The sequence below is a fragment of the Ochotona curzoniae genome, unplaced genomic scaffold (assembly GCF_017591425.1).
Source record: "Ochotona curzoniae isolate NIBS_2020 unplaced genomic scaffold, NIBS_Ocur_1.0 contig_1014, whole genome shotgun sequence".
NCBI classification, from domain to species: domain Eukaryota; kingdom Metazoa; phylum Chordata; class Mammalia; order Lagomorpha; family Ochotonidae; genus Ochotona; species Ochotona curzoniae.
This window is the reverse complement of record NW_024464920.1, coordinates 43221919-43248718: the sequence shown is the minus strand read 5'-3', so window position 1 is coordinate 43248718 and position 26800 is coordinate 43221919. Positions and strand designations below refer to the sequence as shown.

The 26800-nt window shown below is 49.7% G+C and overlaps 1 protein-coding gene across 2 annotated transcripts in view; it reads left to right on the top strand.

Moving 5' to 3' along the window:
• Nucleotides 1-26800, top strand: part of SYN3 (synapsin III) — a 364967-nt gene that overhangs the window by 322788 nt on the left and 15379 nt on the right. For both annotated transcript variants that reach the window (XM_040985146.1, XM_040985156.1), the window contains 3 exons: nucleotides 17289-17431; nucleotides 22246-22320; nucleotides 25705-25807. In XM_040985146.1, the coding sequence (XP_040841080.1) occupies nucleotides 17289-17431; nucleotides 22246-22320; nucleotides 25705-25807 (321 nt within the window). The remainder of the gene's footprint in view (nucleotides 1-17288; nucleotides 17432-22245; nucleotides 22321-25704; nucleotides 25808-26800) is intronic.

Genomic DNA, 26800 nt, shown 5'->3' with positions numbered 1-26800 from the left:
AGGTCCTGAAACCCAGTACCGGTGACCTCACTCCTTTGCTAAAATGAACCTCACATTGGCTCCCTGTTGTCTGTGAGGTCTACAAGATCCACCCCAATCTACTGACTCCCCAAGAGTCCTTGCACATTGCACATCACCTCACCCCCTTGATCCCACCTCCTACAACAAATGTTCTTTTCCTCCTGTGGGTGGGTCATGGGTCCTTCCCCTGAAAGCTCAGGCTGCTGCCAGAGCAATGGAAAGACGAGAACCTAGGAAGCTCACCTGCAAACATGGCCCAAAGAAACAGCAATCGAGGCTTAGACAAGCACGGGATCTGTTTGCTTAGGTTGGTCTGTTTTCATTACAGATTAATGAAATCCTGCCTGGGAAGCCCTGGGGCTTCTTTATTTCTCCAGTTGGGCAGGAAAGGGAATAGGGCGGAGCTGCTCAGTGAGCAAGGGTTGACTAGGACAAGTTCAGCGTCAGAGTATTCTGTGACAGACCAGAGTATTCTGTGGCAGACCAGAATTAAACTTATATACCACATAAGGGTAGCATTATGCCTCCCTATATGGAAAATCGGCCTGAAAGCTGAACATCTGGGGGACAGAGATTAAATAAAAGGAGAGATAAAGAGAGAGAAATGAGGATGCTTTCCCATTTTTCCTTCAAAGCTGCCCATCAGAATGTCGCCCTTGCCCCCTTCATGTGGAAGGAGGCTGTAAGAGTTTGCAAATCATAGCTTTCTTCTAATGTCTTCCTCTTTGTCGAAAGTGCTATGCTGCCAAAGGAAAAGACTCAAGATCCCCAAGTCTCTCCAAAGTGAAAAATTTCAGCAGCAGCAACCATCTAGCCATTCAAGGATATCTTCCCTAGAGACTTAACCCAGGGACCAGCAAAGCTAGTTTGGGCAGCGAGTAACCAATAAATGCACTGACCCTGAATCAAGATTATTTGGCAGCAAAATCATGGAAATTTCCACCTCAGACCGGCTTTAATGCTCTGAAGGCCTGGGGCTTAAATCTCAGAGAAGTCGCCAAGGCCACAGGCTCATTCCATTCCTGCTGTTGGCCTTAGGAACACTTTCCTTCTTGGGCTGCTCCTCTGTCCTATGTCTGGGATGCATGGGTCCTGTTCACATCCTCTCAGAAAACAGGAACTACCAGCAGGAAGACTGAGTCTCCTCTGTCTGATTGGCCCAGACCCATAGAAAGGGGAAGGTCGCTCGTGCTTACAGTGGCCCAACCCAGAACCTCAGAATCATCCTCCTTCGCTCTTGCATCTTTCACACCTTCCACCATCCCAGTCAGCAAGTCTTCCTCAGTTCTACCTTCAAACCTTTCTGGAGTCTACCATGCTAGTGCAAACTATAGCCATCTCTCACGTGCAATGTTAAGCACCTTCTAACAAATGCCTTTGCTTTTCAGCCCTTGATCTAACCTTAAGCCCACACTGCTCTCCAAGCCCAGTTGTAGCATTTGCTGTCCTGCGCCATGGACTGTGGCTGGTCCCTTTACTTCCTTTAGGTCTCTGCTCAATGCCCCTTACTAGGGATGACCCCAATAACAGCCACATCCTGACCTACTTCCCTGTGTCTAATTTGTTTTCCCCATAGCACTCATCTCCACTTAACACACCTTGTGTTTGTATACTAGTCTCTCCTTCAACCCCACCAATGCGTGGCCTGCCTGTGTCTCCAGCCCACAACACACAATAGTGCCTGACTTGTAGTATGGGCTCAATAAGCATTTGTCTGGTGAATGACTGGCCTGCAGAGTCAGATTTCCATGGAGTCTCAGCACTTGTGTATGCCAGCTAGGAGTCCTGCAGCCAATTACATAACCTTGCTGGGCCACACTGCTTTCCTGTATTAAACAGGAACATAATAGGACTTACTTCATAGGATTGTTATGAAAACTAAATGAATTAATATCAGTTCATAGAACAGCACCTGGCACTCAAAAAGCACTCGCCAAAGGTAGCTGTCATCATCCATCACTGTTGTTATTATCGTCGTCATCTCCATCATTACTATTATTGATTCACAGGCTGAATCACATGGTCCCAGCCCAGTGCCCCACCCTGACTCCCAAACCTCTTCTCTCCAGCCAAAGTTGGTGATTCAGGTGGTGGCAGCCTGCCCTGTGAGTCAGCCCTGCGCCCTAGCCGGGGTCCCCTGGCACAGACTGCCTTGGCCAAGAGGCCCTGGGATTGAATCATCATAGCCCCAACTCCAGCTACAGGGGGCACCCCAGCCATGGAGTCTGGCTGGGAGAGTTTACCCTCTTGTGTCCTTCCAGCAAATAATCGGGCACCTGCTCCTGGCACTCTCAGGGACTGTACTCTGCCAGCTCATGTCCATCTGGCAGGCATGCTGGCCACAGAACCAACTGTGGGCAAAGGAAGAAAGATAGAAAAGTTGCATTCCACTCTCTGCTTCCACATTAAGACATGATCTGGGACAAATCATGACATTCAGATTCCATCGGACCTAGGGTCAAGTCCCTGTGACCTCCACTTACCCAATTTGGCGACCTTAAACCAGTTTGTCTCTCCTCTGAACCTTAACTGTAAAATCAGGAGACGTCATCTCCCTGTCAAGATAAGTAGGAGGACTTAGTGGGTCTAACTTCCACTAAGCTAACTTCCAAATCTCAAATTCGCTGGCCTTCTATGTGCTACAAGGTTTGTAACGGGGAGAAAGGACCTCCTTCCCCCAACTTTCCTCCTAATTCCCATGCCCAACTTCCTACAGGAAGAGGAAGGGCAAATTAAGTCATTCTTTCCTATGTTGCTTCAAGGGTTACTTACCGAGCACAGACTAGATGCTATGTGCTGCGTCAAGTCATGGGTATAGAAGTCGTGGTCCACCAGCATCATGGCACAGTGAGTTCAGCTGCTACATGTGGTGCCAGCATCACATATCAGAATATGGGTCCCAGTCCTGGCTGCTCCGCTTCCCATCCAGTTCCCTGCTAATGCAGCCAGGAAGGCAGCAGAAGATGGCCCAAGTACCTGAGCCCCTGCTGCCCTCAAGGAAGACCCAAATGGAGTGCCAGGCTTCTGGCTTCAGTCTGGACTGACCCCTGCTGTGTGACCATTTGGGGAGTGCACTAATAGACAGATATCTCCACCCACCCCTTTCCAAATAAGTAAATAAAAAAGATTTACGGTCTAGCAAGAGAGAGAGGTGATTTATAAATGATCAAATAAATATCCAGTTACAAGCTCTCCCCATTCACAGGCAGGAGCGGAACATGTTGTTGAAAGAGAGAAAAATGAGCTATCAGAGGAAACTTCTGAGGTGGAGGTGTTTGAGCAAGGGCTTCAAGAATGAGAATGAGCCACGTGCTGAACAGAAGGGAAGACTCTCCCAGACACCCAGAACGGGGCTTGCAAAAGCCCAGACAAGGAATGAGCGTGGGCTGTGCAGGAAGCGCCAGGGGACCGGCATGTCAGTGTCAATGGCATGGGCAAGGGCAGAGCGGCACAGGCCGAGGCTGGGAAAGAGCTGGGTGAGCCCGGGTTCCCCTCCTGGGCTTCCCTCCTATGAGGCAGCACAGCTGTGCTTTGCCTGATGCCATTGTCTGTAAACAAGTTCACCTCATAAATTCTCTCCAGTTTTACAGTTGTTTACTGGGTCGAGGCTTGCCTGGATACATCATGGCCAAAAGCCGCCTGGGTCTGTTTCCAAAGATTAAATGAGATAATACACCCAAAATGTGCAGTGACATTTCCGGCCCAGCATGAGTACTGGATACAGACTAGGTAAGACCCTCTGTCGGAGCAAATGGGAAACCAGTAACATCTGCAAAGCCAGTGGCCCCGGAGAATGGGGAATTTGCAGTTTCCTCTGTATCCGCAGCACAGAGGAAATCAAGACCACGCCTTCGGCCAATCGCCTGCAGCCTCCTGCGCTGGTCTGTAACGCAGTCCTACAGACCCCCGACTGAACCAGCTGTGACTGTGAACCCCTCAAGAACCATGCGGCTACCTTACTGTCCTATTTTAGTCCAACGCTCAAAGACTATTATCCTTTCAGACTTCACACAGTGAGTTTATCCTTGCTAACAAACTCACCCTTGCTAACTAAACCACCTGGCAAACCACCCCCGAGAGGCTGAGTCCATGATCGCAGCACATCGATCCTGAATCCTCCTCCGATTTCCCTGAAAGATACCTGGTTCAAAGTGTCACATGGCTGTTATTCATGAAGATCGGGCAGTCTGCTCCAACAGAGACTTAGGTCAAAGCCCCAAAAGTTGTGCAGTGGGGTTCACAGTTCCCAGAGAGCCCTGAGACACCCCCAGGGGACCACAGGCTGTCACAGCCAGTGCAGGATATTCTGCATATTCAAGGGAGACATGACAGTTCTCAGCCACTGTCAGAAACCACGCAAATTGCCACCCAAAGGAGCCCAGCATTTCTAATTTAGATGGCAGCTTCCTCTCGGTGCTGTTGTAGCTCAGTGAGGACTGAGATTTTGAAGGTGGTTGTGCTCAACAGCAAGCATCAGGTGGCCGTAGCCTCAGAACAGAAAGCAAGGTGCTAGCATCTAGTCTGATCCCAGGGTTGGGTATTTGTGCAGTGCCCAATAAACATAGCCATCCCAGGAGGAGGGAATTGTCATTATCTAGGACTGAAGTCAAAGTAGTGTGCTTTTTTTTTTCTCACCAATTACTGAGCGATTAGGACATAGTTGCTAAACAAGCTATTCAGTGCTTAACTACTTAATACATTCAACTAGTATTTCTTTTGGCCCAGGAAGACGGTGAGAGGGGAAACACACACATACACACACACTTCCTGAGATGGTCTTTGGGAACATGGGAAGCCCGAGACCCTCTCTGTGTCAGGGGTCTATGATCTCCGAGTCCTCCGACTCGGATCCCTGATGCCAAGCTCAGGGGTCATTCTGAGCTAAACTCCACAGCCCAGCTTGGTGTTGAAGTCAGAGACCTTCGCTAACTCTGCCTGGCAAGGCCAGGAGCTGCATGCCTGGTGAAGAATTGACTGGTACATGAAGCAAACCTTGAGCAACGCCCCCCGCTGCCCCTTTTCACCCCATTTAACCAGCTTCTTGATGAGCTGATACCATTTTGGAATGAGCTGGATGCACACCTTCCTGTTATAAAACAGAAAACAAGCACCCATGGGTGTGCCAGGGTTCTGGGCCCTGGCAGCCCCATGTTGCCAGAAAGAAAGCCCACAGAACAACTAGTCTGAACTTACTATTATTTTTGGTAGATGCCTTCCTGATGTTCCATTGATTGGTCAATAACTGGTCCACTATGTGACCCCACGCAGTTAATCTGCATTGGAGATAAGCAAGTGTTTGCCAGCCACACACAGCAAGATGGATCATGCTCTAAGTGGGCCCCTGATGAAGACATGGTACACATGGGTTTGGCTGGGACAGCAGCTGCTCACACTCACGTGAAATGTTTTCTAGGCAATTGAAGCAGGGCCATGAACTTGAGTCACTCATGCGTTTCTGGATTGGGGTTGCTTCCAAGCCATTTTCTGGGAAGGATCTTGGCTCCATTCCCCAACTTCCTTCCCAAAGGAAGATGGAATTGCCACTTTCTCAAGCACAAAGCTCAATGAGCTCTCAATTTCTATGAGAAGATTTTAAGGCTCAATTTTCTGTTAGGGCTGTGAGCTCCCTCTGATGTTTCAAAATCAAGGCCCTGGCATTTCTTTGTCCCTCTCTGCCTGCTATATCTCCCCAAAGCAATTCCTGTGACTAGCCCCTTCTTTCATGCTTTCTGCAAATACACATTGATACCTACTGTGTGTTGAGACCTATTCTCAATTTATGTGCATTAAGAGGACTAATCATAATAATCATGTCATTTACTAGATGCTTGCAATGAGCCAAGTATTTCTTTAAATGACGTGTTTGTAACACCTGATTTCATGCTCAACAAGAGAACTTTCACAAGGTCACATAACAAATCAGAAGTGGAGCTGCAATTTGCACTTGCATGCTATAAGTATTTATTTCCCTTAAAAGCAAGAATTACTGAGAGAGTGAGGGACAGAGAGAGAGAGAATCTTCCATCCATTGGTTCACTCCCCACGGGGAGTAAAGCTAGAGACTGATCCAAAGTAGCGAGTCTGGAGTTTCTGGGTCTCCCACATGGGTATAGGAGCCCAAAGAATTGGAGCATCCTCCCCTGCCTTCTCGGGCCATTAGTAGGAAGTTGGATCAGAAGTGAAGCAGCGGGGCTAAGACCATATGAGATGAATGCCCAGATGAGATGCCAGCACTGCAGACAGAGAATTAGTGTGTTCCACTATGACACTAGCTCCATGACATTGCATTCCTAAGCACTCTGTTATGTTGGCTCCCTGCTCCTGCAGGTCTACGTTTTAGTATAAGACAAAGACCATAAACACAAGTAACAGATGAGTCATTTCAGATAGGTACTGGGGGTAAGAAAAACAATGGTTGTCAGCCAGAGGAGTTTAGTAGAGATTTCCCAGAGCAGACAGAAAGGAGTAGCTGGAAAAGCCTTCACTGAGAGGTCCTCCAGAGGCAATAAGGAGTTTGGGAAAACTGTCCCAAAGCACAAGGGCTGAGAGGCAGGGACCACTGTGACTGAAGGCAGCAGAGATGACGAAGGTTACAGCTTTCAGCCTGGACACTTTGACCCCTGGATCTCAAGAGCACAGATGGCTCGGCCCACTGGCACACATGCTCAGGAACCCAGCAGACACGTGATCCTGGGCAAGAGGTGTTTCAGAAGGAAGCGGTTGCCTTGGTCCCATGGGAAATCATGAATGCCTGAATGATCGGACAGAGATGGCTCCGACTCTCCTTCAGCTGCAGCCCCTTCCACTTCACCCCATCACCCACAACCACCATCAAAGTTGGCCTTTATGCTTCACAACCCACCCCTGTGCCCATGGCAGGCTTTGCACTCTGAGGCTGACTAAATTTGAGGGCAGGTCAATCCCAAAACCTTCAGATGTCCCAGGAGTAACCAGCACAGATCCATAAAGTCCCATCTCACTGCTTGGCATACATACAAAGCCACATCTAGAAGCTAAAAAAAAGTTTATTTTAGTGCAAAAGGCTTTAAATCCATGTACAGAACGAGCTTCAAAAAGTTTATGGAAAAATGTGCATTATGAAAATACTGCATGGATTTCAAAAGGTTTTTACACCAAAATAAATTTGTCTTCTAATTCCTTTTGTATTACTTCTTGGAAATGCCCCTCTGTGTTCCGTGGGTGCTCCTAGCAGAGAGATCATGAGGAAAGAGTAGGCGGATACAATTTTCTCCAGGGAAATTCTCATCTCAAATATTTCCTCTGATGGCAATTGATCAACATAGGGGAGTCTGTCAGCTCTGGCCATGGCAAGGTCCAGCAGCCTCTTTGTTGTCTTGCCCCAGCTCAGTTAGATGAGGCCATTGGTACATCCCCTTTTGTTATTGTGTTCATAGAATGTTTCCAGAGAATACAAAGAACTCTTATCACCAGGAGGTATGTTGGAGTTAGAGAGACATTTCCTTTGAAATATATTACTTTTGTAAATGCAAAATCCCACAACAGAAAACAAATCAAATTTGTCTCTAGATTGCATAGCCACCTCAAACTGTGTTCCTCAAGTCATGGTTTAGGACAAGGATATGGCATGCCCTTGCTGAGCTCTTCCACCTTAGAACTCGTTAGTTTAAACCCTAATCCCTATGCGATGGTGTTTGGAGATGGAGCCTATGGGAAAGAATTCAGAGACATGAAACCACAGGATCAGGCCCTTGTGATGGGATTAGTGGCACTGTGAGGGACACAAGACAGGGAGGGACCTTACCTGAATCCTGCTCTCGGGCTACCGAGCCTCCAAGTGGGGAAAACAAGTGTCTCTCATTTAAGTCCCACAGTCCGTGGGATTGTGTCATGATAGCCCAGGCGGACTGGGACGATAGCCCACACAAAGGAATATTCTAAGAAACATGTAATCATGGAAGAGCATTGTTGAGGCTGCCCTTCATATTGGGTCATGGTATCCTATCTAGGAGTGACTCAAGAGTGTTAGGGTGATTTTACTCTAAGAACGTTCTAAGTCTCTGGAACTTAGAACATGTGGTTCCTGGTCCTCCCAGGGAGCCGGAATCCAGTCTCCTTTTCTTAGGGAAACCCATGAACAAGGAATCTGACCCAGAGCCACACCTTACCAAGGGCACTTTCAACCTCGTTCCCAATGCAGTGCAGACCTCACCCTTATCCTCAGTCTCCTTTCTGCTTGATTTGAACGTTTGATTATGGAAATGTTCAGTACATGCAAAAGAGGAGAAAATCTTAAGCCAGAATCCTGTGGGCCTATCTCTGAGTTCTACCATTGTCCACTGATGACCGATTTTATTTAACATAAGCCTCCACAAGTCCTCAAACACCCCTGGATACTTTTATCAGTTTTTAAAAAATAAGAGCTAACTCTCATAAAATGCACATTTCTAAAGCAGATAGTTCAGTGGGTCTTGTTCAAAAGGCAGAGTCATCATCACTGAATAATTTCTGGGCACTTTCATCACCCCACTCTGCCATTAGCAGCCTCTGTCCACTCCCTCTTCAGCTAAGTCCTTGGCAGCCACTCCTTAACTTCATCTATGGATCGTAGATAATATTAAAGGAAATCCCAGCTATTACATCATTTCACCCATAAATATCTCAGAGTGCATTTCTAACACATAAAAGCTTGCTTTTTTTCTTTAACATAGCCAAATGCCATTGTTGCGCGTCAGTCGTCATAATTTTTTAATCTCATCTGACACAGAGTCAGTGTTCAATAGCCCCTGTCCACTTACATAATCTCATCATATAAAACACAGCCTTGCTATTCATACAATTTACATCATTTGGATCAGTAGCAGTTCCCCTTCCTCTGCTTGTTCTTTTCCTGTCATCTATCTGTTAGACAGGATGTCACTTTTCCTATAGAATTTCCTTTCTTCTGAGCTTGACTGATGGCTGTTTCAGCTTGTGCTTGCACTGCCTGCGGTTCCTGTCAGCCAGTGGTGAGGGATGGATGCAAGGTTCTGGGTTGGCTACAGGTTCTGGGTGTGGGCAAGAGCACTGCCTCCGTTGAGGTGTGCATTTCCCTTCCGTACCTGGGTGCACAGTGAGGTCTGCAGGGCTCTCTTTGGGGATGTCAAGACTGACCTGTGAGTTCAGATGTTGCCTGTTTGGTCCACACATTGTGATTTTCCAGCTGCTCTCTCCTTCCCCCACCTCCACCCTCACCCCACTGTCTTGGCATTGATCACATCATTGTGTTGGGGGCTGCAGAAGGAGAATGTTCTTAATCCTGCATGTATCGGGTGGAATTCATCATAAAAGAACATGGCTTCATCTCTTTATTGACCATTTTAAAATAGTGAGATTGTGCCTTAACCTCCTCCAAAGGTGACCAAGGGCTTGTTCAAAGTCACTGGTTATTAACAATTTGGTATATAATTCAACCCATTGAAGTCATTTGTTTTTTTCTGATACTCAAACGATCCCATCTTTGCCTGACTGGAGGCCTTTCAAGTTGATTCATGTGTCATCCTGGCACGATACTGACTCCTTCTAGTAGGCTAAGATATTCTAACGGCATCTTATGCATTTCCTGCCCCAAACCTAGAATCTGCCATTCCCCCAAAGAGCCCTGATTAAAATCATTAAAATAAGGGCTTTTAGAGACTGCAATCTGAGTGCTAAATATGTTCATTACGATCTTGTTGGCTGTTGCTTCTAGGCATTAATAAACTCAAGAGAAAATGTATTTCTTCAAGAAAAGTGCACATCATAAATCCATACTGACATTTTGAATTAAACTTTCAGATTGTAAAATTATTCTAAGTTCTTTGATTTCAAAATTGCATCTCTCTTTCCTTATACTTAAAAAATCTGGCGTCTACTAGCATTAACATTATTACTATCATAATAATTTTTAAATAGCACTACCATCATTACTTGTATTCCTTAGCAATTTTTTTTAAATTCTTGGTCTATTTTCCACTAGAGACATACTGTTACTATCGAATTTCCTTTTATTTTCCTAGACAAATAACTACTTATGGACCATTTGCTGCATGCCAATAACTGACCAGACAGATGCATGTAAAATCACACTTTACAATCCATTCCTCATACGAACTGGTTCCAGACCCTTTCCTACCTTGAAATGCCATCATTTGACAATCACTTCAACTACATAGTGCCAGAATAATTCAATGTACTCCGAAAATAGTGTCAGCATAAATCAGATAAGCCAGTCCCCTACCTCTATCAAAATTACCCACCACACTCCCACCCAGGAGCCTTGACACTTGCTGTTCCTGGTCCTATATGGTTCATGCTCTCATTTCACCTGACTTTCTGCTCCAGCATCAACTTCTCAGAACTGTCCCCCCAAGTCATCGTCTGTGAAGTCATCCCTCCTGCTCAGCATTCCTCACCCACCTGACCCTAGAGCCCTTCCACCTCGCCCAACCCCAGCATCTCGGGTCCTTCTTCCCTGGCTTTCCACCAAAACATGAGCTCTTCAAGGACACTGTTGCATTTTATGCACCTGTAGGAGCACCTGGGGAACCAATACTCAATCCATTTGGGTGATAAATGGATACACACAGTATTATTAGGTATGTATTGAGTGCCCATTCTACCCAGGTCATGCCTGCAGGCTTCTTCCAGACACTGTGCTACTGGAGGCCAGAGATACAACAGGGAATATGATATTTATAATTCTTAGATAAATGGAGCCTGGAGCCTATTCATCACCCTGTAGCCATGAATGTGGCTGAATGTGAAGTCAGCTGTTACAAGACCTGCATGAGCTTGTCCTCAGTTAATATCCCCGGGTCATTTTACACACAAGATCCTGGTACTATCCATGTCCCAGCAGAGGACTTCACACTCACCATGCTAATGGCCAGCTCTCTTGTGTTCACCTTGGTTCTGTCTTCTGACGTGTCCACCACTCCTCTCAGCTCAATGTCACACATGACTTTGGTCAGCTCGCCTATCCCTAATTTCAGCTGTTTGGGCTTACTTAAGGCACCTCTCCAAGATTCAGTTTCCTGATTAGTGACATGGGATAATAAAAAGTATCTTGCAGTGTTTTTATGATTTTTAAATACAATTCTAGCAAATGTCAAAGGACCTGCCTGGCACAATGTCTTGCACCTATGATGTCTTCAATAATCTCTATAGTTTAATAGAGATTCTTTACTTACATTGGAAGATCAATAAACACTGTTTGATATACTTAGTTATCCAGCCAGCTACAAGTCTATCTCCTTTCTGATATCTGCGGGATATCACGAGGATTATCCAGCCCATCAGAGTTTCTGGAATATGTTAGATGCTATCCAAATATCTGTGGGATAAATAAATGACTTGGCCAAATGGCCAAATCCATCTGGGTTTGTCCATCATAGACAAGGAGTAGATTCATTCATTCAGTCACTTACACTCTCTAATTGTTGAGCTTTTGCTAGAGGCCAGACATTGGACCACCTGTTGAAGGCCCAAGATAAGTATTTTACACTACTTGTTCCTGAAAGGACATATGGTAAATTTCTAAGACACATTACATACAGGATACTCAAGAAAAAGCTGGGCAATGGCCATTGCACTTGTAACTAAGGAAACAGAGGCTGACATATGAAAGAGTTTGTGTGCAGGAGGCGCCTCGTGACAGCATTATTTGTCCAAGAAGACTTTCATAGACACAGGGGCCACAGTTTGTATTCTCAGAGGCTCATCATTTCCATCAGAAGTCCCTCAGAACTGGGAGAGGGTATAGACTCTGCAAAAGGGGCATACAGCCTGGAGAGAGGGTGGGTAGAGATGGACAGGTGTTGGGCTGCTTTTCTGGCTGTAAAGGATATTTGGCATCATGAGGCTGTGGGACGTGTTCCCGTGAGGATGGTGTAGAGACTGCAATCCACACACCACCAAGGGACTGGCTGTGTCAATAGCTATACAGTCCACAGTGTAATAGTTTGCTGTTATGGAATGATATGGAGTTGAGTGCCTGATTTCTGCTATGCAATGGTCTAAACCTTGTTTGGGACGAGACAAGGAGAGTGCAAAATGATGAGCATGCCATGCTACTAACAAGAATTTCTGGCATGGAAGACACATATTTGCTCAAAAAAAAATGCAGTGACAGAAGAAACCAAAACCACTGGTCACCTCCAGAGGGAAGAGAAGGTGGAGGACCTCTTGGTATATGGGTGGCTCCTGTTTGTCTGACTTTTGCATCAAGCAAAATGTGGTTGCACAATACACAATAAAAGGGGCGGAGGCTTTCCTGAAAATAGAAATCAAAATGAAGTGACTTTAGCCTCACAATGTATCAAGCTGGTGGCTTACACCTACAAGAGAGAATCACTTCCTGAAACTTTGAGATAAAAAGCCGAGTGTATAGACCTCTGTGCTATTCTGGTTTCTTGAACAAATTGATTATCATCATTGTCCATAAGGCAGGAGCTTGCAACTAACCTGCTTGACTGCCCTGTCCACTAGACAATGAGAGTGGCCCAGGTGGGTGACTGGTTGTTGTGATGCAAATAACAGCACGCTGGACACTCCCAGATCGGCTGGGCACTGCCTTGTGCCACGGTGAACTTCCTGGATCAGAGCCATTCAACCAAGCAGAGGACAGTGCATCCAGCTGACAAGCAACGCTTCTTCTCTAAGCTGGAATTCCACTTAGGAAGCATCAGAGCAGAATCCCATTCAGAAGTCTGTGAATTGCATCCCAACCACACCCTCTAATGTCTCGGCCCCTCTGCTTCCATGCTTCATTCACTCAGCCTCAGGACAGAGCACACATATGCACACATACGCATACACATCCAGGAAGAAGGCAGAGAGAGCAGTGGGTGTGGGAGAAGCAGAAACGAGGAGAAGAGGGAAGGTAGGCAGAGAGTCAGATAGAGAAGGAACGAGCTGAAGTTGAAAGCAGGGAAGAAAGGCAACACTGAGCAGGCCTCCAGGAGATCCAAAGGCGGGAGAAGGGAGGGGAAGAAGCAAAAGAAGGAAGAGGAGAGAAGAAAAGCAGAAGAGGAGGGAAACAAAGGGACAAAAAGGGCAAGAGGTGGGAGTGCGAGAGAAGCAAGCAGAGGTGGATGGGCAAGGGGGAGGCGGAGGAAGAGGAGAGCAGGGTGGGTAGGCATGACCCTCGGGAGCCAGGGAGTTCACAGCCGGTCCCCTTCCCCCGTGGCAGCTCCTCTGGGCAGCACATGGGTGATCTTGGATCACAGCTCATTTAGGACTTCCTGTTTTCAGTTTGTCTTTGTGAATGCTTGGAGGGGTTTCCAGCCAACAAATCAAGCCCCATGCCAAGTCGCCCTGCCCAAGCCAGCAGCCATTTCTCCAGCTGCTGTCCTTAACGCCCTCTCACCCCACCTACCCTCTGGGGCCTGCCCACTCTCCCAGGCCCCACCCAGACTCCACAACACTTGCCCCTTTTCTGGAGTTCTCCAGGACTCCTGCTGGGAGCCAGGGCCCTCCGAGAGGGTAGTACCAAGCCCAAGCACCTACCGAGAGCTTCACCTCATAAAAAATCAGCATTCCAGAGGCACGCGGCCCTTACCTGTTTCTGAACCGCACCCCCCCCCCTAGTTTTCCTCCTGCTTTCTCCTCCCCTTCCCAAATTACAGCTTTCTTATATTCACTCCAGCAAGCACATCTGAAGCACTTGCAGTGTGTAGAACACATTACAGGGAGTGAGATAATTGTCCTTAAAAAGCACATAGTCTCATGGGAAGATAGGTATGGCTAGATGGATGCAGATATTTGGAACAGGGATTTTTGGAGCCTATTTGGGAGGTTTTGGGTAAAGAAAACAACAGAAAATGATAAGGAGCGTCTGGTCGGGGCTCTGAGACTCTGGGACAGCCAATGGAAGAGAGACCTGGGTTCTGATGTGCTACTTTGGAGAAGGGAAAGATGGCAGACCTCCCCCGATACCACTTAGACTAAAGCAGGAAAGGAGGAGGCTACCAAAGGGAGGCTAGGCTGAAGCTCATGAATTAGTCTGCTCTGTCTGCATGTCATCTCTTCACTTTCCTTTGTCCACCCTGTGAAAGAATGCATGATGCACTATTGGGCTTCTTTAACACTTGAGACAAAGTCCAGCTGCCAGAACTCACACTTACAATGGCTTAAATCAGCTGAGACTTTGGCTCCCACCCATGGTCTGGGCAAAAGCAGCCCAGGCCTGGTCTGAGACTTCCTTGGTTTCTGGAACCCAGACTTCTTCCAGCTTGTTTATCCTCCACCCTGAGGTATTGTCCTCAGCCTCAAGGCCAAAGATGTTCCACATTTCACTCAAGGGAAAGGGGGCCTTTCCCTTCCCTGGAAAGTTCAAGTCTTTCTTCTACTCACATCCCATTGGCCAAAGCATGATCACGTGGCCACAGAGAGATGCCAGGGTGATGGGGAAGCGAACTGGTCATCAGATGCTTTGTGACTGAGAGGAAGAGGGAAATGGATGCTGTGGACAACTTGTACCTGCAAGGAAGCCGACGCTGCATGTGCTGTGCTGGAAACCCAAGATATGGATGCTGTAGTGCCTCCCAAAACCACCAGTGAATGACAAATCAGTGAATGAGACAAACCAACCTTGCGAGATCTCACCCACATTCTTTTATTTTGGCAACTGAAACTCCCTCTACCAGCATCCAAATGTTGGCCAAGGATGCAACCCCAGGACTGTCAAAAGAACATGAAAGGAAGAAGAGGTAACATAAACTGTGAAAAAGTTACCAGAAAGACAAGAGACCTGGAAGAGATGGACAGTACAGAAGTCAACCTCCAGAAAGTTCACTGGAAAACTACAGAGGGCTAAGGCAGGAGGTCAAAGCAACTTTATAGTCTTGGGCAAAGTTGAGCTTGGCCAAACTCCTTTCCATGGAATGGTGGGGAATGAAATCTAAAAAGACTGACTTAGGGGATGGGATATCCACAGAGGCCAGGAGCAGACAGAAGCTGATGGTCAGGGAGGTAAAAATGGTGGAACAAAGAACCAATGACAACTAAGTGATTGAAAACACACTGCAGAAATATAGTTGGGGCTGCTCTAACAAACACCAAACTGATGGTCGTGTGAACAACATTAGGACGGGTTTCTCTGTAAGAAGTCCTCTAAAAGGCTGAGTGTACACAGTCCAGGGCTTGGGGGTTAAGGTGTCCAGGGCTTGGGGGTTGAGGTGTCCAGGGCTTGGGGGTTGAGGTGTCCAGGGCTAGGGGTTTGGGGTGTCACAGTGTTGGGGATACAGATCATGTTACTACCCAACCCTTCTCACCATGTGGCTTTCATCTCCTGGTCCTCTCTGCCTACTCATGCTCAACGCATCATGTCCACATCCCAACCAGAGGACAGAGGGAAAAGAAGATGACCTGCACTTTCACGTCCCCACCAAGCAGTTGTTCACATCATATCCATGTTCATTTCATGTTCATATTCATATCATGTTCGTATCCACTCAGCCTTCCTTGGCCAGAAATTGGAGACTTTATCACACCTACCCATAAGGGAGACTAGAACGGCATAAGCTTGAGGAAGGCGACCAGGAGTACAGCTTAAACTGAGGGGTCTCATTCCTCAAGAAGTGGGCATAGTCAGCCATCGTAGCTTAAAAGCCTGGCACCAAGGGAGGAGCCAAGCCCTACACCGCAGCTTGGGAGCAGAAGTAGGCTTTATGCAGAGCTCCAAGGGAGGAGGAGCCAGGGAACTCTTGCACAGGTGCCTCACCTACTCTGCAGAGTAGGACCTAGAGTTGCCAGAAAGGCCAGGACTCCTGGAGGGCTGGAAGAGAGAGGGCTTGCTGGGTCTCCCTCCAGCCATTGCTCAGTCTGTTACCATCAGACAACAGTGATAGATCAGGAGCCCATTCGAAGCAAAGCTGTGCCTTTGGGGTCTCAAGTGCATTTTCCAGCTCTGTGCTTAGCTGCTTAACGCCCTAGAGAAGTCAAGAAGGCAAAGTTTCTCCATCCAGGCTAAGGGCCACAGGAGAACTGCAAAGAACTTTGCAGGCTGTGGTGCTGGTGCCAGTGAGAGTGGGCTTGGTGGTGGGAGGGATGCAGGCAGGGAAGTGCCGGGAGAGAGCTTGTGAAGTGAGAGGGTGGCACCTGGAGGATCAACCTTCCTACCCCACTGCTTCCCATCCCCGAGAGGGTGTGGGCTGTGCCAGAGTCTGGCATGGTGTCAGCACTGCCTTGATGTAGGGGATGAGGGTGGCCAGGAAGAGTAACCCCTTTTGAAATATCAGGGCCCCACAGCCAGCAGGAGGGGCAGCCGCCCAGCTGTCCACAGCCGCAGGGAGACCGCCTCTGTTCTGTCCTGAGATCACTATCACAAAGCTTGGCCTCGTCCCCTGCACTTGGCCTTGTAAGCTTTCCTGGGGCCTCACCCTGACCTCAAGACACCACCCCATGTTCCTGGCCTTAGCCCAATAAGCAGCGTGAGTTTCTCCCCTCTCCCTACCCCTGGAACCTTTGGTCCATACACACACACACACACACACACACACACTCATACACTACATACAAGCATAAGCTCCACAAACTGCATACCCCACAAGCAACACAACACGCAACAAACACACCACCCAGGCATCCAATGTACCACATACACACACACACACTCCACATGAACACCACAAGACATCAGTCACGTGCAGGCCTATCTTACACATAATCTGCCACACTCGGAACACATCCTAATCTCTCTGCACCTCAAATCATACCCCTCCCTTCAGTTCTCTATACAACTGCTTAAGTGATTTTTCTAAAACATGAATGCAACTACTTTTCAGTTTAAATTTTTTCAGTGACTTTCTAGAATCTTCAGAACACAATTCTAGTTCTCTCTCAGAACCATCAGGGCCCTGCACGACCTGCTCTCCCTGACTCCCCCTGCCCAGCCGTCCCCACCCTCTCCCCCTCAGCCAGGGGGAACCTCCATCCCTTTCCTACAGGTCATAGTGCCCCCCCCCCACAGCATGGCCCCCATAGCACTCCAGAGAATAACCTGCTCTTTGGACTGTCTGCAAGGTGTGTTCATCCTCCCAACCCCCACCAGAGGTCTCTCCCCAGGTGGAGTGGTTCCCTTCCTCTCTCTTACCTTGTCCAGGTACCTAGTGGGCAATTAGCCTCCTGTGCCTATCTCCCTCCTGCCCCACAGAACAGGTGATCTTCTCACAGGCCTTGTCCCTGGAGATGGAGCTGCCACTCCTGGCATCAGGTAGGTGCACACAGTGAGTGCTTGGTGATGGCACTCACCCTCTCATCTCCCACAGATCAAAGTGGAAAACCAACATGACTATCAGGACATCACCAGTGTGGTGGCCATGGCCAAGACCTATGCCACCACTGAGGCCTTCATCGACTCCAAGTACGACATCCGAATCCAGAAGATCGGTTCCAACTACAAGGCTTACATGTGAGTCTTGAAATATGGGACAGACAGGTATGGTGGGAGAAGGGCATGGGAGGGACAGAGATGGCAGGCTCAAGTGTCCTGGCCTGGCCTTCTCCACCCAAGGGTCATGCCTCTCCTGGTTCCTCTCAATTCTCTATGGGTCTTGTCTCAGCCTTCTTCTCCAGCCAATGCAGCTTAGGGCTGTTCTGTCTTAACTTCTCCCAGAGAATTGTTCTCTCTGGCTAAACAAGGGCAGGTTCCTTCAGAGAAAGAAAGATGAACGCCATGTTTGGGGGAACTGCAAGAACATACTGGATGCCTATATTCAGAGTCAAGGCTGAAAGAGAAATTGAAGCCAAATCAAGGAGGGCTTTGAATGCCTTGGGTGAAGGGCTGGGCTTCTCTTCCAGGCAGAGGTGGGGTGGTGTAATCTGCACGGGGACTACACGAAGTTCATGGAAATTGGAATTAAAGGATACGTTTGAAGAAAGCATTTGGCCTACATCCCACCTCAAAGTACTTTGGGCCAAATCCCAACTCTGCTTCAGATTCCGGTCTCCAGTGTCTTACCGATGTGCATGCTGAGAGGCAGCAGGTGTTGGCTCAGGTGGTTGGGACTCTGGCACATCCATGGGAGATCTGGATTGAGTTCCTGCATCCCAGATTCTACCTGGCCCAGCCTCAGCTACTACAAGGATTTAGAAACTAATCCAGTAGATGAGACCTCTCTCTCTCTCTCTCTCTCTCTCTCTCTCTCTCTCTCTCTCTCTCTCTCTCCATTCAGTTCTCTTAATATACACATTTATTATGTTACCAAAAATCTTGAAATTCATATATAGTTTTTTTGCATAATACACTGGCACTATTGAAGACCCCTAGGGCCTATAAAAATGATGAGTCTGAGGCCATCAGCTGCAAAGGGCTATCTACAGGACCCAGTTAGGAAGTTACACCAGCTATCTATGGCTGAAAATAACAGAAACCACGCCTGACTAACTTGCCAGTGTTCTTAGGGGAATATATTAGAAACTTGTAGGTGATCAGAAACTTAAAACAAAAATTCCATTGAATTATCAATTCTGGAAATAGTAGGATCCAGGGAAGCCCCAGGAATCTGGATAGGCAGAAATAATAACCGATTTCAGCAGAAGTGTGGCATCTAGAGGAAAAGGAATGAATGCCAGGTAGCAAACACAGCCCACCTTGATGGGTTAGCTAAGGTGAGGTATCCTGGGACTGCAGCTGTAAGAATGAACATGAATCCTAGAACAGCTGCGAGGTTCCAGGCTTTGCAGCAATCTGATCTGCCCCATGACATCTCTGCCTCTCACACTGGGAGGATTGAGTTGGTGTCACTTTAAATGATGATATCCTTGGCAGCTGACACTGCCTGGTTAGCATGCATTTAGGGAGCACTGACTGTGTACAAGGCTCCATATTTAAGGACTGCCTTAAATATGATTCCTGGCAGTTGAAGCCTTCCCTGTCAGTGTGCTTACATGTGGCACAGCATGCATCCTAGACCAGGGCAGGCCAACACCAGCTCACTCACCAAATCTAGCTGCCACCTGATTCTGTCAGAACAGCCATGCACAGCCATTTATGTGTGGTCCACGGCTGGTTTTGCCCCACCTGGATTTCCTAAAACGAGCCAGAGGGTCATTTGCAAACTGTACTGTCTCAAGCAAGTGGGATCTGTCAGGAGACGGGCAGGTGACCTAGAAAGAAATATTCCCAGGTTTCCAGGATGGAGCCAGCTCTCAGAGGAGAATGCTGCCCTGTCTCTTGTCTCCCCTTGCCTCCCCTGGGCAAGGCCAGAGCCAGCGCCACCCTCAGATGCCCCTAAAAAGCTCCCCTCCTCCCTGTTGTTCACCACATGCCCCCAAGGTCCCCTGCTGTCCACCATGCACTCCCAAGGCCCACCCCCATCCACCGTGTGCTTCCAAGGCTCCTCCACTGTCCACCATGCACTCCCAAGGCCCCCCGCTGTCCACCGTGACATCACCGTCCTCCTCTCATCACTGTTCATGCTTCCACTAGACTTAGGCGACGTCTCGTCCCCATTGCCTTTCTTAAGCATGACCTCACTGCTGTCGCCTTTATGTCTTGCATCCCACGCCTGACAGCTCCAATGTGTCATTTGTCACCGCGTTTCCTGGATCCCTGCATTGGCCCACATCCAAGAAAAGAGGTCCGGGTCAGACCTCAGTGGAGAATGTCCCCCCTGCCCTGACCATTCAACCCGCTCTCGGGCCCACTTCCGCCCTGCACGTAGGCCTTCTGCTGGTTGCTACAGGGCTGCCATTGTTCCAGGTCTTCTTCGCAGACACAGAGAGGAAGTCACATGTGTTTCTCACCCGTTTAGACAAACACATCCTTAGGTATTTCTCTGCATATGCAGAAACATCCATGTCAAGCTAAATCGTGTCACACAGATGGCTTCAGTTTGCATCCAGTACCTCAATGCTTCTTCTTTAAGAATTTTTATTTAAGGGGCCCAGCCGCGTGGCCTAGCGGCTAAAGATTTTTTTATTTAAAAGGAAGAGTTACAAAGAGAGGAAGACAGAGAGCTTCCCAAATGGTCACAATGGCTGGGTTGGGTAGGAGCTTCTTCTGGGTCTCCCATGTAGGTGCAGGGGCCCAGGGACTTGGATCATCTTTCACTGCTTGCTCAGATCATCAACAGGGAGTTGGATTCAAAGTGGAACAGCCAGGACTCAAACTAGAATTTATATGGGATCCCAGGTTGTAGGTGGAAGATTAGCTTGCTATGCCATGCCACTGGTCCCTTATGGTTTCTTTTACCCCCTCCTGAATGTATCCCTATAATCCCCTACTCCAACAGGAGCCACCATCCATTGACTTATTTGTTCAATCCCAGTGCTTGTGGGCAGCTTCAAAATCCTGAATTCTTAGCTCTAGGGCAACTATGGTCCAATGCTTGCCTTTAGTCATCTGTCTCCACTCAGGTCCAAAGTTATTCAGGTCAGCCCCATTCCCCTCCATCCCCAGGCCTTCAGAGAGCTCTAGTCATGCACCTGTCCTACCATGATCTGAATCTTTGTGTCCCTCCCAGAATGCTTGTGTTGAAATCGGAGCCCCTCTGTCCCCTGCCCCAAGATGACAGAACTAGGATCGCTGAAAGGTTCTTAAACAAGAGGAGGAGGAACCCCTCTACCATCTGAGGACCCAGCACCACCTGTGAACCAGAAAACAGGTTTGCACCTGCCAGTGACTCTTTTGGCACCTTAATCTTGAACTTTACGGCATTAAGAACTGTGAGAAATAAGTGTGTGGTTGTTCAAAAGCCACTAAGCCCGTGGCATTTCCTGACAGCATCCTGAAGACACTAAGACAATGTGTCACATGGTCACAGTCTGTGTTCTCTCCTGTATTCCACCTGCTGCCTCACATTCAAACCCAAGACACTTAGAATGCTAGGAACAGAGTCAGGTCTGTCCTCTGCCCCTAGGCCTTCTCCTTCACCGGGGTGCTAAAGCAGCCATCACCCATGAGAGGAATGGCACTGAGCATCAGGGTGGGGGTACAACAGAGAAGGAGGGCTGGACAGAGGACTGAGCGAGGTAAAAACAGAGGCAGTGCTTGCGTGGGGTGACAGAAGCAGATGTGGGGCTGAGGAGGAAGGGCAGCAGAGCACAGTTATGGAGGCTGGTTGCTGCTGGAGCAGAAGAGGCAGAGGGACAGAGAAGGTCAAGAGGCAGGCGAGGTCTCCCCACGGAAGTTCCTGCTCTTCCCTGTACAAGAGACGGCCTGGGGGCAGCACTGGGACGCAATAGGTGAAGATGCCACTTGAGATTCTGGCTTCCCAATTGGAGTGCTGGTTCAAGTCCCAGCTACTCCACTTCCAATTCAGTTCCCTGTTCATGTGCCTAGGAAAGCAGCAGAAGATGGCCCAAATGTTTGGGCCCCTTGCCACCCAAAAACAGGTGATGTGGCCACTGAGCCACATGGGGATTGAATCAAGGACGAAGATCTCGTGTGTGTGTGTGTGTGTGTGTGTGTGTGTGTGTGTGTGTGTGTGTGTGTACGCACACGCCTGCAAGGGTGCATTTTCATCCTACTTCCCTTCTCCCTGAGGATGGTTTGTCCTACATTTAAGGGCCCTCAGAAAATTCTGCAATCACTAAGGGCCACACTTGCCCTAGCTCATCTCAAAAACAGGACAAAGTTTGGTGAATTTTATCTGCTGATGTAGGCATTTTTTGTTTGTTTGTTTGTTTAAGATTTATTTATTTTTATTGGAAAGGTAGGTTTACAGAGAGAAGTAGAAAGAGAAAGATCTTCCATCTGCTGGTTCACTTTCCAAATGGCTGCAACAGCCGGAGCTGAGCTGAGCTGACCTGAAGCCAGGAGCCAGGAGCTTCAGGGTCTCCCATGTGGGTGCAAGGTCCCAAGGCTTTGGGCCATCCTCAACTTCTTTCCCAGGCCACAAACAGGGAGCTGGAAGGGAAGTGGAGCAGCTGGGACATGAACTGGCACCCATATGGGACCCCAGTGCTTGCATAGCAGAGGATTAGTCAATCAAGCCATCATACCAGAGCCTGGTGTAGCATTTTTTTAATGAGCTTTTTAGATTTCAAACATAGCTTAAGATACAAGACGTGAGATCCAACAAAAAAAATAAGGCAATCATCAGGAAAGGGAATAAAAACAGAAAATCAAGCTGATGACAAGAGTGTTCCTAAGAGTACTGTTACACATAGCTTCAGTCCAATGTTTCAGTCAAAACCTCCTAGCAGCCAGTGCAAAGAAGGAGAGCAGATTCAAGGACAGGCATGCCTCATGTCCTCAGTGCGTTGTTTGTTCTGACACAGGAGAACCTCCATCTCTGGAAACTGGAAGGCCAATACAGGCTCTGCCATGCTGGAGCAGGTGGCCATGACCGAGAGGTAAGCAACAAAGAAGGGACAGGAAAAAGCAGCAGCCGTGGTGGAAGCCAGCGGGCGAGCCACCCCAAGGAGCCATGTGCCCACTCCTCACCAACCCCAGGCCTGATCTTGTCTGCTGTCCACATAGCCTGCCCGATGGGCTACAACAGCCACCACTTACAGGTGGGAGAAGGGGTTCTGAGATGGGGGAGGGTCGCACGGCAGACTGGGGACAGAACTGAGTCCTTGGGTGATTCTAGCCTTGCCTGCACCGCTCCAGGAAGAGAGAGATGGGATCCCTCACCAGTCCTTTCTGTTTTCTGACCCCTGTGTGCTCAGACCTCCATCCACCTCACTAGGAATAGGGACAGGAGGATTTGCCTTGAATCACATCGGTGCGCCAGCTGAATGTCCCGCAGGCCTTCCTCCCTGTTGGCCTCGCTGTGTGCCTTCCTCAGTCACCAGCTCTCAGGCCATTCTTTTCTGTATGCCTGGTGACCTGGGCTGGCAAGCATGCAATCATGCACACAGGGTGCAGCCTTTGGGGTTAGAAATCTCTGTTCAGTAAACTACAAAGGCCAGGGTTAAAAGATCCAGTGCTGTCCTCTAAACATCCTGATCAGTTACACGTTAAACAGATGTATGCAAAAAGTAGGGGCTTACTGGCACTGTGTTGCTGAAAACTCCAGAGGCCCGGCCTCAGGTAGGGGTTGCGTACTCCCCTATCCATCTCAGCCAGCTTCCTTCTGCATGATGCCTCATATGATGGCCCCTTAGTACCCCATGTTAACATGCTCCCAGCTACAGTGCCAATAAGCAAACTCTTCCCATCCCTCTCAGAACCAAAGCCTGGAAAGAAGCCTTATTCACTAATTGGTCAAGCCCGAGTCACGTCATCATCCCTGAACTAATCAGAATGGCCCAGAAGGCTGCACTGCTGTGATTGGCTAGGCCTACATCAAGTCTCTGCCCCTGCATAGTAATAACAGCTGAATGAGACTCTGGGAGAGAAAAACACCCAGGAGTGTGAAGAAGGCTTTACTAGAAAGGAAAAATCAATGCAAAGCAGACTAAAATAGCAGCCGCCATTGCCTAGCTCCCCAGCTAGGGCAGGAAACAAAGAGACAATTCCAGTGTGGTGTGGGAATGAAAGGGTGACAGCAAGAGCCTCGTGCCTGCAGGGGGTCACAGAGAAGGGGTATCCAAGGCAGAGGAGGGAGGGCTGAGGTCGGGGGAGGCTTCCTGGAGGAGGTGGTGCCAGAATGAAGAGGAGGGGAGAGGAGCAGGCATTCGCGTCGTCTCTTCGGCAACTATTTGATGGGCACCAACTGCAAGGCAGTCACTGAGCAAGATCCTGGGGAAACCAAAGCAAATGAGAGAGCCAGAGGCCCTGCCCTCCAAGGACTCCCAGTTCAGCAGCTCTGAGCTGGGGAAGCAGCGCGAACAGAAGTGCCCGCTGTGACCCTGCCTGAGCTCACTAAACCGCTGACCATCTCGAGGGGTACAGCGTAGGCAGTGATCCTCAAGTCAGAACGCTATCGTAAGGCCTGACTAGCAGAGGAGTATGCAGCAGCTGATACAAAAGAGCTGCAGCAGGGAGATGCACCTTCCCTTCCATCATCCCAAGGGCAGCTGGGAAAGCCCTTCCTGCTAACAGGTGCCGTGCAGGCAGTGCATGTGGCTTGCAGCCACTCTGTCCCTCGCCATGGGCATTCACGGAACATGCCCCATGCTTTTTGCCACTGCCTCTCTAAGAATGTGGGCCTAGCCTTCTCCTGAGCTTCTCAAGCTGCTCCCAAGCTGCTCACAGATGCCCCCCGCAGGCTGTACTTATCCCTTGGCCTCGTGGGTCATTCCAGCAGGCACACACCCATAGCACACATGTGGCTTGGTCATAGCGGGTCCCACCCCACTGGAGAGCAGCAAGGGCCCAGTGTCTCTGTCCTGGTGGTCATTCTAACCTTGACCCTGGGTGCCTGTCTGGAGGTCCCTCTAGCTTTGACCCAGGGCACCTGCCCTAGGCGGTTCAGCCAGCAATGCTGGCAGATGCCCATCACTTGAAAGCAGCAGTGCTTCTCAGGGTCTGGATCCAGACTTTCAGAGAAAAACCCTGACCGGGAGTAAGTCAGGGTGCACTTGCATCACCTCGCAAGCAGCCACTGGCGCCCAGTTCAGAGCTCCGACCAGAGACTTGAAGCCACTCTCAGAACTCGGGAATCTGATGTTGCCCCAGCTACTGTCGTCCCCAGGTATCACATGGGATGCTTTTGACAAACTAGAGAATATTCTAATAGAGCAGAGCCCCCAGACCAGGCACTTCTGTGTTTCCTGAATTCTGTAAAGATAGGACATGCAGACACAATCAGATGTGGTCTTCCCATTTTGTGGATAAAGAAACTAAGGGTACACAGAGGAGCAAAAGAGGCTCCCATGAGTTTCTTCACGGAATTCATAGCAAGGATGCAGCAAGATCCGAGTCTCCTGGCCTCTGTTACTGCCTTGCTGTGTGACCTGGGCAAGACAACCTCTCTGGGTCTCGGTGGGCCTTGCTGGCTGCGAGGAGAGAGAGCTTCAGCTACTGTGCCTCCTCATTCCAGGCTACACGGCTCAGAGACACAAATAGATCTGAGAGCGGGCTGTGCCCTGGGTGACCCTGGAAAGTGGGGGAGAGAGAGAGCAAGAGCACAGACACAGAGTCCCCTGTGACTCCCGCAGCCAGCCCACGAGGGCAGCCGAGTGCAAGCTGGGAAGATCTCTCCAGAGACAACCAAACCCTTGTTGCAAGGTCAAAGTCCAGGGTTGAGAACTGTCCCCGGCAAAGCAAACTGGCTTTGCAGCCTTCGAGTGGCTGGAAAAGGAACAAAAGCTGCAGGTCCAGAGGGCCAGGCCCTCGGGGCCAGGCGGGAGCTGCCTGCCAGGCTCCCTGGCCTGCCCCTGGCCTGCCCCTGCCCCTGCCCCTACCCCTGGGCAGGCAGGCGCAGGAGAATACACCCTTTGTCCCTGGAGGCTCTGGTCTGGCTGGAGGCTCTGCAGCGGGGAGCATGTCTGCGAGGGAACCCAAGAGCAGCTTTCCCAAGGGAAAAGGATCTGGATGGCTGTGGGTGGGGGCAGGGCAGCTCCCCAACCCTGTGCAGCGGGCCAGGTCCCAGGACTGGCCAGCTGGCATCCCTGAGCTCCCCACCCCGCGACACCTGTGCTTTCCCACCCTCGCACTCCCTCGTTCTCTGTGTCCAGTGACCCTCTGTCCTTTTAGCTGGCCTCTACCTCCCCCACTCCTCCATCACATCTCTGGCGGCTTTGTGTTGTTGTCTGGTGCCACCTGTGTCTCTCCCCGTCTCCATCTCGCCCCTCTGCATCTCTCTGCCTGTGCCCCAGCCCAGGCAGTGTGTCCATCCCTCCCTACAGGTACCGGCTGTGGGTGGACAGCTGCTCAGAAATGTTCGGCGGCCTGGACATCTGCGCCGTCAAGGCAGTCCACAGCAAAGATGGCCGAGATTACATCATCGAGGTGAGCGCATGCGCAGCGAGAGAGCCGGGGCACACACAACCCAAACCTCAGGGGCCCTTACCCCACCACCACCTTCACACCTGCTCCTTCCACCTTGCTGGTGGTCCTCAACTGGACCTCCAGGGCACTGGGGCTCCGCAGTTCAGGCATAAGCGTAGCTCTGAGGAGACCTGCGGGTCAGACATAAGCATGGCTCTGAGGAGACTGGCACGACCGCCACAGTAGCCCGGTGTGTGGATGGCAAGAAGAAATGTGACGGAAAAGGGATGTATGACAGGTGTTGAGGAGTCCCAGGGGACAAAGCAAGTGGAGGGAGAGCTGCAGGACAACATAATAAAACGGCCAGGAGGGGTAGGGCACCCAGATTCCAGCACCTGCAGCTCCGTCTCCCTCACGTTTCTCACACTCCCCCACCCCACACTTCCTTCCGGGCCCCCAACTCCCACACCTCATCATCTTCGTGGTCTTCGCTGCTTTCCTTAGAAAATGCCCAGTGGCCCGAGCTCTCCCTGTCTGTCCAGTGTCACAGCACCGTCTTCCCCAACACACACACACACACACACACACACACACACACACACACACACGCCATCCCTTCCAGCTCACTCCTTCCATGAGCACTCACTCCTTAAACCACAACCGAGGGGTGGTGCTGACACCAGGCCAGGGCAGGCCAGGGGGAGCCCTGTGGCTGCCGCCCCCTCCCCACAGGGGTGTGGGCGGCTAATGGGATGCACATGGCTGGTGTGACCACAGGAGCCAGCCAGCCCTCCAGTCCCTCGCGTCTGTCCTGCTCCCCGGAGACCCGTGGTACAGGCAGCAGCAGAACCAGGTGACTCAGTGGCTGGGATCCCAGTCCTGCCCAGGGAGTGGCTGCTTTGAGGTAGGGGAGAGAGCCCCTCTGGTCACCCTAGAAAGATCAAGAAGCCCCCACAGGATGATATGCATCTCACTAGCCCATGTCTGTTCCCAAGCCAGGTGAGCAGCACTGGG